Genomic DNA, 11,474 nt, shown 5'->3' on the forward strand with positions numbered 1-11,474 from the left:
GAAAATTATAACTTTGTAATCTGAATATTTTCCTTGGTGCCCCGACTTCCTAGTTAATTACAGTTACATGATTACAGTTACAATCAGTTTAATTGCGTAATAATAATTGCAGAGAGTTATTTGATAAATAAGTCTTCAGTTTTAATGATGCCAAAGACACGACAAGGTATTGTTCGTTTTGATTCTACTAAGCCTTTTCCTAGCTCATTTGTGAGAACCAATTAACCTGTTGAGGATGGGGGCGCTGTTGTGACTATTTATGCTAATCGTGTAATTTTTGAAACGGCTTCCCACAAAATCCTTGATCGTACAATATGCATATTATTATTATTATTGGATAGAAAACAGTCTATAGTTTCTATAGGAGTTGAAATTTTGTCTCTAAGTGGAACAGAGCCCATTCTACAGCAATTTCCCTGACATGGAGTCAGATTTCAGAAATTTTGGCCCCTGATCTGGAGTCAGTTAAAAGGGCACTGTTATTGCTATGAGTATACGGACACTGCTTACGTCTTCCCCTGGATGCCTTTACGTGATGACGATTTGAATGGGGTCGATTGCGCGTTCACAGGCACTACAAATTAAAAAACCCTGAGGCTAGTCACTCTTTTGGAGCTGCGTCATGCGCCTAGAGGACACCGACCCGCACCTGTTCCAAGCATTAGTGGAGGGAGTAATATTACTCGGGTCATGTTTCTACTCATTATGGGAGTTAAAAACATCATAAGGTAGTTAATTTAAAGCGTTTTATAGCAATTTATATCTGTTTAGTGCGATTTTGGGACATTTATTTCTGAAACGCTGTGAATTGCTGGGCACGCTTCCAGTTCATCCCGAACGCAGTTGGCATTTCCACATGGCAAGAGGACAGCTTTCCACCAAAAGACGATTACTCCCAAGAAAGGATCCTTTGCCCAAGATACTGATGGAAGAACAGCTCAAAGTAGGACATTTTTATTATGATAAATCGTGTTTCTGTCGAAAAATGTTAGTGGCTTAGGACGCCATGTTTTTTGACGTAGCTTCGCTTGGCGCAAACTGTATTGAAAAGTAAGGATAAATTAAAAAATGTAATTCCGCGATTGTATTAAGAATTAAATTGTCTATCAATCCCTGTCCACCCTATATTTTTTAGTCACGTTTATGAGTATTTATGTATAAGAGTAGATCACTGTCTAAGTGGCGCACGGACATTTTCTCACCAGCTTGGCTACATTTCACATTGTCTAACCATGATTTTGGTGGCTAAATATAAACATTTTCGATCAAACTCTATATGGATTGTGTAATATGATGTTACAGGAGTGTCATCTGAAGAATTCTGAGAAGGTTAGTGAAAAAATTAATATATTTTGGCGATGTTGACTTTTATCGATCACTTTGGCTAGAATCAATGCTGGGCTGCTATGTGCTATGTGCTATGCTAATATAACGATTTATTGTGTTTTCGCTGTAAGACACTTAGAAAATCTGAAATATTGTCTGTATTCACAGGATCTGTGTCTTTCGATTAGTGTATGCTGTGTATTTTTACGAAATGTTTGATGATTAGTAAGTAGGTAAACACGTTGCTCAATGTAGTTTTTCTAGTCCATTTGTGACGGTGGGTGCAATTGTAACCTATGCCATCTACCTGAAATATGCACTTTTTTCTAACAAAACCTATCCCATACCATAAATATGTTATCAGACTGTCATCTAATGAGTTTTTTTCTTGGTTAGGGGCTATAAATATCTTAGTTTAGCCGAATTGGTGATAGCTACTGGTGTTGGTGGACAAATAAAAGATGGTGGTGTCAGGGTTGTGTGAGGAGAATGTTTGGAGTCAAACGCAGGAAGCAGGTCTGAGTGAAAACCACAGAGTCTTTACTCAAAATATATGCACAATTCCATAAAATGGAAAGAAACAAATACGAACACGTATCGAATACAACACCTAACGTACAAACAATCACGGACAAACATCAATGAAAGACAGAGTGGTTAACCTGTTGGGGATGGGGGCGCTGTTTAGACTATTTATGCTAATGTGGCTAATTTTTTAAACGGCTTCCCACAAAATCCTTGATCGTACAATATGCATATTATTATTATTATTGGATAGAAAACAGTCTATAGTTTCTATAGGAGTTGAAATTTTGTCTCTAAGTGGAACAGAGCCCATTCTACAGCAATTTCCCTGACATGGAGTCAGATTTGAGAAACGTTGGCCACTTTTCTGAAGTCATTTAAACGGGCACTGTCGTTGCTATGACTATACGGACACTTCTTACGTCTTCCCCTGGATGCCTTTACGTGATGACGATTCCAACGGGCTCGATTGCTCGTTCACAGGCACTACAAATGAAAAAAACCTTTAGCTAGCAAGTCTTTTCTTGCTGCGTAACGCGCGTGGAAGACACCGACCCTCTCCTGTTCCAAGCATTAGTTTAGCCTGTTATATTTCTCCGGTCATCTTTTCACTCGTTATAGGAGTTACAAACATCACAAAGTAGTTAATTTAAAGCGTTTTATAGCAATTTATATCCGTTTAGTGCGATTTTGGGACATTTATTTTTGCAACGATGTGAAAAGTTGGGAACGCTTTTCAGTTCATCCCGAACGTAGTTGACATTTCCACATGGCAAGAGGACAGCTTTCCACCAAAAGACGATTTCTCCCAAGAAAGGATCCTTTGCCCAAGATACTGATGGAAGAACAGCTCAAGGTAGGACATTTTTATTATGATAAATCGTGTTTCTGTCGAAACATTTTAGTGGCTTAGGACGCCATGTTTTTTGACGTAGCTTCGCTTGGCGCAAACTGTATTGAAAAGTAAGGATAAATTAAAAAATGTAATAACGCAATTGTATTAAGAATTAAATTGTCTATCAATCCCTGTCCACCCTATATTTTTTAGTCACGTTTATGAGTATTTATGTATAAGAGTAGATCACTGTCTAAGTGGCGCAAGGACGTTTTCTTTACCAGCTTGTCTACATTTCACATTGTCTAACCATGATTTTGGTGGCTAAATATAAACATTTTCGATCAAACTGTATATGCATGTTGTAATGTGATGTTACAGGAGTGTCATCGGAAGAATTCTGAGAAGGTTAGTGAAAAAATTAATATCTTTTGGCGATGTTGACTTTTATCGCTCACTTTGGCTAGAATCAATGCTGGGCTGCTATGTGCTATGTGCTACGCTAATATAACGATTTATTGTGTTTTCGCTGTAAGACACTTAGAAAATCTGAAATATTGTCTGTATTCACAGGATCTGTGTCTTTCGATTCGTGTATGCTGTGTATTTTTACGAAATGTTTGATGATTAGTAGTTAGGTAAACACGTTGCTCATTGTAATTATTCTAGTCCATTTGTGATGGTGGGTGCAATTGTAAACTATGCCATATACCTGAAATATGCACTTTTTTCTAACAAAACCTATCCCATACCATAAATATGTTATCAGACTGTCATCTAATGAGTTTTTTTGTTGGTTAGGGGCTATAAATATCTTAGTTTAGCCGAATTGGTGATGGCTACTGGTGTTGGTGGACAAATAAAAGATGGTGGAATATGCTAATGTGTTTTTAGGTAATAGATGTACATCTTTACATATTGTGTCTTCCCTGTAAAACATTTTAAAAATCGGAAATGTTGACTGGATTCATAAGATCTGTGTCTTTCATTAGCTGTATTGGACTTTAATGTGTGAAAGTTAAATATTTTAAAAAAATATTTTTTTTGAATTTCGCGGCACTGGTTTTTCAGTGGGGGGGGGGGGGGTGTGCCGCTAGCGCCACGCTGATCCTAGACAGGTTAAATAGGGAACATGATGGGGGGAATTGATACCAGGTGTGTACAATACAGACAAAACAAAACGAAACTGAAAAATAGATCGATGGTGACTAGAAAGCCGGCGACGTCGACCGCCGAACACCACCCGAACAAGGAGAAGGGCCGACCTCGGCGGAAGTCGTGACAGTACCCCTCCCCTGACGCGCGGCTCCAGCAGCGCGACGACACCGGCCTCGGGGACGACCCGGAGGGCGAGCCGCAGGGCGATCCGGGTGGAGACGGTGAAACTCTTGTAGCATGGATGGATCTAGAATGTCCTCCACCGGTACCCAGCTCCTCTCCTCCGGACCGTACCCCTCCCACTCCACGAGGTACTGAAGGCCCCTCGCCCGACGTCTAGAATCCATGATGGCCCTTACGGTATACGCCGGGACCCCCTCGATGTCAAGAGGGGGCGGAGGGACCTCCCGCACCTCAGACTGCTGGAGCGGACCAGCCACCACCGGCCTGAGGAGAGACACATGGAACGAGGAATTAATACGATAATCAGGGGGGAGTTGTAACCTATAACAAACCTCGTTCAGTCTCCTCAGGACTTTAAATGGCCCCACAAACCGCGGACCCAGCTTCCGGCAGGGCAGGTGAAGGGGCAGGTTTCGGGTCGAGAGCCAGACCCGGTCCCCCGGTGCATACACCGGGGCCTCACTGCGGTGGCGGTCGGCACTCGCCTTTTGTCTCCTGATAGCCCGTTGTAACCGCACATGGGCAGCGTTCCAAGTCTCTTCTGAGTGCCGAAACCATTCATCCACCGCAGGAGCCTCAATCTGGCTCTGATGCCATGGTGCCAGGACCGGCTGGTAACCTAGCACACACTGAAACGGTGATAGGTTGGTAGAGGAGTGGCGGAGGGAGTTTTGGGCCACCTCCGCCCAGGGGATGTAAGCTGCCCACTCCCCCGGCCGGTCCTGGCAATAGGACCTCAGAAACCTACCCACATCCTGGTTTACTCTTTCCACCTGCCCGTTACTCTCGGGGTGGAAACCTGAGGTAAGGCTGACCGAGATCCCCAGGCGTTCCATAAACGCCCTCCAAACTCTAGATGTAAATTGGGGACCCCGATCAGAAACTATATCCTCAGGCACCCCGTAGTGCCGGAATACATGGGTGAACAGAGCCTCCGCAGTTTGTAGAGCCGTAGGGAGACCGGGCAAAGGAAGAAGACGGCAGGACTTAGAAAACCGATCCACAACGACCAGGATCGTGGTGTTACCCCGCGATGGGGGAAGATCCGTCACGAAATCCACCGATAGGTGTGACCATGGTCGCTGTGGAACGGGAAGGGGTAGTAATTTCCCTCTGGGCAGATGTCTAGGTGCCTTGCACTGTGCACATACCGAACAGGAGGAAACATAAACCCGCACGTCCTTAGCTAAAGTGGGCCACCAGTACTTCCCAGAAAGGCAGCGCACCGTCCGACCGATACCAGGATGACCAGAGGAGGGTGACGTATGAGCCCAACAGATCAAACGATCGCGGACATCAAACGGAACGTACATACGCCCAACTGGACAGTCAGGTGGAATGGGCTCTGAACGTGACGCCCGTTCGATGTCCGCGTCCACCTCCCATACCACCGGTGCCACCAGGCGAGAGGCTGGAATGAGGGGAGTGGGATCTGAGGACCTCTCCTCTGTATCATACAGCCGGGACAGTGCGTCTGCCTTAACGTTCTGGGAACCTGGTTTGTAGGAAAGGGTGAAATCAAAACGGGTGAAAAACATGGCCCACCTTGCCTGGCGAGGGTTCATTCTCCTCGCCGCCCGGATGTATTCCAGATTGCGGTGGTCAGTCCAAATGAGAAAAGGGTGTCTTGCCCCCTCAAGCCAATGTCTCCACGCTTTCAGAGCCATGACAACAGCCAGCAACTCCCGGTCCCCCACATCATAGTTTCGCTCCGCCGGGCTGAGCTTCTTCGAAAAGAATGCACAGGGGCGGAGTTTTAGTGGCGTACCCGAGCGCTGAGACAGCACAGCCCCTATCCCCGCCTCGGACGCGTCCACCTCAACTATGAATGCTAAGGAAGGATCAGGATGCGCCAGCACGGGAGCTGAGGTAAACAGAGCCTTCAGGTGACCAAACGCCCTGTCCGCTCCAGCTGTCCACTGCAGTCGCACCGGTCCTCCCTTCAGCAGTGAAGTAATGGGAGCCGCTACCTGACCAAAACCCCGGATAAATCTCCGGTAGTAGTTGGCAAACCCTAAAAACCGCTGCACTTCCTTTACCGTGGTTGGAGTCGGCCAATTACGCACGGCTGAAATGCGGTCATTCTCCATCTCTACCCCTGACGCAGAAAAGCGGTACCCTAGGAAGGAGATGGACTGTTGGAAGAACAGACATTTCTCAGCCTTGACATACAGGTCATGCTCCAACAGTCGACCAAGCACCCTGCGCACTAGGGACACATGCTCGGCGCGTGTAGCGGAGTATATCAGAATGTCATCGATATACACCACTACACCCTGCCCGTGCAGGTCCCTGAAAATCTCATCCACAAAGGATTGGAAGACTGATGGAGCATTCATTAACCCGTACGGCATGACTCGGTACTCATAATGCCCAGAAGTGGTGCTAAAAGCTGTCTTCCACTCATCTCCCTTCTTGATACGCACCAGGTTGTAAGCGCTCCTGAGGTCCAATTTTGTGAAGAAGCGCGCCCCGTGTAATGACTCGGTCATACTCGCTATAAGTGGTAGCGGGTAACTGTATTTTACTGTGATCTTATTTAATCCGCGATAATCAATACACGGACGCAAACCTCCATCCTTCTTCTTCACAAAAAAGAAACTCGAGGAGACAGGTGAGATGGAAGCCCGAATGTATCCCTGTCCCAGAGATTCGGTGACATATGTCTCCATAGCCACTGTCTCCTCCTGTGACAGTGGATACACGTGACTCCTGGGAAGTTTAGCGTCTACCAAGAGATCTATCACACAATCCCCCGGTCGATGGGGTGGTAATTGAGTCGCCTTCTTTTTACAGAAGGCGAGTGCCAAATCGGCATATTCGGGAGGAATGTGCATGGTGGAAACCTGGTTTGGACTTTCCACCGTAGTAGCACCTAAGGAAACACCTACACACCTCCCTGAACACTGACAGGACCATCCCTTGAGAGCCCTCTGTTGCCATGAAATAATCGGATCATGAGAGGCCAACCAGGGAAGACCCAACACAACAGGAAACGCAGGAGAGTCAATTAGAAAGAGACAAATTCTCTCCTCGTGATCCTCCCGCGTTCTCATAACGATGGGCACTGTGACCTCCCCAACCAGCCCCGACCCCAAAGGACGACTATCTAAGGCATGTACAGGGAAGGGAACATCAACCGGAATAATAGGGATCCCTAAGCTATGAGCCAAAGTGCGGTCAATAAAGTTCCCAGCTGCGCCTGAATCTACTAGCGCCTTATGCTGGGAATGTGGGGAAAACCCAGGAAATTCTATAGATAACCACATGAGGGCAACAGAAGGCTCTGGGTGAGTTATGTGCCTACTCACCTGAGACGACCCACCAGTGCTCCGCCTGCTACCTCGATTCCCAGGAGAAACACCCCAGCACCGGACAGCAGTGTGCCCTCTGCGTCCACAGTTGGTACATGGAGTGGTTCCCCCTCCGGTCTCCCTCCTAGAAGCCCCTCCCAACTCCATAGGGGTTGGATCCAAGGAGCTGGGTTCTGGAATGGGCGGACCCCGATCTAGACGCCCGCGGGAAGCTAACAGGTTATCCAGCCGGATAGATAAATCTACCAGCTGGTCCAGGTTGAGAGTGGTGTCCCTGCAGGCTAGCTCCCTACGAACGTCCTCTCGTAGACTACACCTATAATGATCGATCAGGGCCCGCTCATTCCATCCAGCACCAGCGGCCAGAGTACGAAAGTCCAAAGCGAAATCTTGAGCGCTCCTCATCCCCTGCCTGAGATGGAACAATCGCTCTCCCGCCGCTCTCCCTTCAGGTGGATGGTCAAACACTGCCCGGAAGCGGCGAGAGAAGTCATCATAATCATCCAGGGTAGATCCCTCTCTTCCCCAGATGGCGTTGGCCCACTCCAGGGCTTTACCAGTCAGACAGGAGATGAGAGCGCCCACCCTCTCGTGTCCCGACGGGGACGGATGAACAGATGCCAGGTATAACTCCAGCTGTAGAAGGAAACCCTGACACCCGGCCGCTGTTCCGTCATACGCTCCCGGAAGCGAGAGCCGAATTCCACTGGTTCCGACCAGTGGAGGGATGGATGGTGGTGTAGGTAGAGGTGCTGGTGTTGGTGCTGGGGTTGGTGCTGGGTTCTGATGTACCGGGAGACCTCCTCTCTCCCATCTATCCATAGTCGGCAGCACACGATCCATGGCTGTCCCTAACCTATGCAACATAGTTGCGTGCTGTTGAACCTGCTCCTCTACTGGGAGAGAAGGGCTGGCTGCGCCTGCTGACTCCATTTGAAATAGGTCCGTGATTCTGTCAGGGTTGTGTGAGGAGAATGTTTGGAGTCAAACGCAGGAAGCAGGTCTGAGTGAAAACCACAGAGTCTTTACTCAAAATATATGCACAATTCCATAAAATGGAAAGAAACAAATACGAACACGTATCGAATACAACACCTAACGTACAAACAATCACGGACAAACATCAATGAAAGACAGAGTGGTTAAATAGGGAACATGATGGGGGGAATTGATACCAGGTGTGTACAATACAGACAAAACAAAACGAAACTGAAAAATAGATCGATGGTGACTAGAAAGCCGGCGACGACGACCGCCGAACACCACCCGAACAAGGAGAAGGGCCGACCTCGGCGGAAGTCGTGACAGGTGGATTATGCTAATGTGTTTTTAGGTAATAGATGTACATATTTACATATTGTGTCTTCCCTGTAAAACATTTTAAAAATCGGACATGTTGGCTGGATTCACAAGATCTGTGTCTTTCATTAGCTGTATTGGACTTTAATGTGTGAAAGTTAAATATTTAAAAAAAATATTTTTTTTGAATTTCGCGGCTCTGCCTTTTCAGTGGGGGGGGGGGGAGTGCCGCTAGCGGCACCCTCATCCTAGACAGGTTAAAGCCTTCAGTCCTAGTTTTGATTAATCTGCCTTTTTGCCTACCTATGTATGACCACTGCCTGCCTGTGACAACGATTCCTGCCTTCTGACGAAGGTGAAATCAACACCTGCCGCGCTCTGCGTGTGAATCTACACCTTTTTCTCCCTGAGTATTCATTACAGGGCATGCTGTTTGCAAATGTATTTCGTAGTCATTTTGATCTTTATGGTATTTTGTAATAGCATTTTCTAATTGTGTTTTATATTTTTTGCACATCCCAACACATACACAAGCACACATATGTACTTTTAGCTAATTGTATCTGCAAAATGCATCTGCAATCATAATACATCATTCTGATCATCATCAACACAATACATATCACTACATATTCACTAGCCTACTCTCCATAATGCAGTATAGCTTTCTACATAGTATAGAATGAGAGGTAATGGATGTGGCTTTGTACCTGCATTGTTAACAGCCTGTCAGACAGACACATACGTGACATAATTTCTCTGGCTGATATTGCTACATTATCTCTAGTTAGGTGGGACTTCCGAAGTAAAATTCCCGACTTTAAATCTTCGTTATGCTACTTTTTCGTCTTCTGCCCTCTACTTCTCTTACACCATTTAAGCTAGAAAAGCCATTCAAACTTTAAAACACGTGGACTGGTCTGGATTGAGTTGCTTACATTTTACTTGTTGATATCTTTTATACTTTTTAAAATATTAAACGTTGTCTCAGGATGGTAAGTTGGTGGTTGAAGTTCTCCCTCTAGTGGTGTGGGGGCTGTGCTTTGGCAAAGTGGGTGGGGTTATATCCTGCCTGTTTGGCCCTGTCCGGAGGTATCATCGGAACGGGCCACAGTGTCTCCTGACCCCTCCTGTCTCAGCCTCCAGTATTTATGCTGCAGTAGTTAATGTGTCGGGGGGGACTAGGGTCAGTCCGTTATATCTGGAGTATTTATCCTGTCTTATCCGGTGTCCTGTGTGAATTTAAGTGCTCTCCCTAATTCTCTCTTTCTCTCTTTCTTTCTTTCTCTCTCTCTGAGGACCTGAGCCCTAGGACCATGCCTCAGGACTACCTGGCATGATGACTCCTTGCTGTCCACAGTCCAACTGGCCGTGCTGCTGCTCCAGTTTCAACTGTTCTGCCTGCGGCTATGGAACCCTGACCTGTTCACTGTGATTACTATTATTTGACCATGCTGGTCATTCATGAACATTTGAACATCTTGTCCATGTTCTGTTATAATCTCCACTCGGCACTGCCAGAAGAGGACTGGCCACCCCTCATAGCCTGGTTCCTCTCGGTTTCTTATTAGGTTTTGGCCTTTCTAGGGAGTTTTTCCTAGCCACCGTGCTTTTACACCTGCATTGCTTGCTGTTTGGGGTTTTAGGCTGGGTTTCTGTACAGCACTTTGATATATCAGCTGATGTAAGAAGGGCTATATAAATACATTTGATTTGATTTGATTTGTACTTTTTGTTCTCCATCCACTTTCATGGGATTTCCTCAGCAAACCTCTCCATTGTGACATCCTGCCTTAAACATATTCTAAGCATGATGCAATGAGTAACATTTTGACTTCTGACGCAAATCAGCTATCTTTACCACTTTTCCTAACAACACGTCGTAAATAAAACTTAAAAGGTATTGGTCTACTTCTCTGATATTCAAATTTGAAATCAGAACAGCGATGACTACTATCAATCACTCCCCCCCCCCACACACACACACAAACCATCCACACCTTCAACATCCCTTCAACCATACATTTATTCCTTTATTATACCAATCAGTCCAACTTAACCTCCTTTCATCCCTTCATCCCTCCTGTCACACCCTGACCTTAGAGATCCCTTCATCCCTCCTGTCACGCCCTGACCTTAGAGATCCCTTCATCCCTCCTGTCACGCCCTGACCTTAGAGATCCCTTCATCCCTCCTGTCACGCCCTGACCTTAGAGATCCCTTCATCCCTCCTGTCACGCCCTGACCTTAGAGATCCCTTCATCCCTCCTGTCACGCCCTGACCTTAGAGATCCCTTCATCCCTCCTGTCACGCCCTGACCTTAGAGATCCCTTCATCCCTCCTGTCACGCCCTGACCTTAGAGATCCCTTCATCCCTCCTGTCACGCCCTGACCTTAGAGATCCCTTCATCCCTCCTGTCACGCCCTGACCTTAGAGATCCCTTCATCCCTCCTGTCACGCCCTGACCTTAGAGATCCCTTCATCCCTCCTGTCACGCCCTGACCTTAGAGATCCCTTCATCCCTCCTGTCACGCCCTGACCTTAGAGATCCCTTCATCCCTCCTGTCACGCCCTGACCTTAGAGATCCCTTCATCCCTCCTGTCACGCCCTGACCTTAGAGATCCCTTCATCCCTCCTGTCACGCCCTGACCTTAGAGATCCCTTCATCCCTCCTGTCACGCCCTGACCTTAGAGATCCCTTCATCCCTCCTGTCACGCCCTGACCTTAGAGATCCCTTCATCCCTCCTGTCACGCCCTGACCTTAGAGATCCCTTCATCCCTCCTGTCACGCCCTGACCTTAGAGATCCCTTCATCCCTCCTGTCACGCCC

The 11,474-nt window shown here is 46.8% G+C and overlaps 1 protein-coding gene across 1 annotated transcript in view; it reads right to left on the reverse strand.

Annotated features, from left to right (window-relative positions):
• LOC129817051 (chromobox protein homolog hpl-1-like) overlaps positions 1–5,961 on the reverse strand; it is a 97,174-nt gene extending 91,213 nt beyond the window's left edge. Inside the window, exons 1-2 of the mRNA XM_055872036.1 lie at positions 5,573–5,961; positions 4,050–4,291 (exon numbers count right to left, since the gene is read on the reverse strand). Of these exons, the coding sequence (XP_055728011.1) occupies positions 4,050–4,291; positions 5,573–5,694 (364 nt within the window). The 5' untranslated portion in view covers positions 5,695–5,961. The remainder of the gene's footprint in view (positions 1–4,049; positions 4,292–5,572) is intronic.
• Between the last annotated feature and the right edge of the window lie 5,513 nt (positions 5,962–11,474).

The sequence above is a fragment of the Salvelinus fontinalis genome, chromosome 19, assembly GCF_029448725.1.
Source record: "Salvelinus fontinalis isolate EN_2023a chromosome 19, ASM2944872v1, whole genome shotgun sequence".
NCBI classification, from domain to species: domain Eukaryota; kingdom Metazoa; phylum Chordata; class Actinopteri; order Salmoniformes; family Salmonidae; genus Salvelinus; species Salvelinus fontinalis.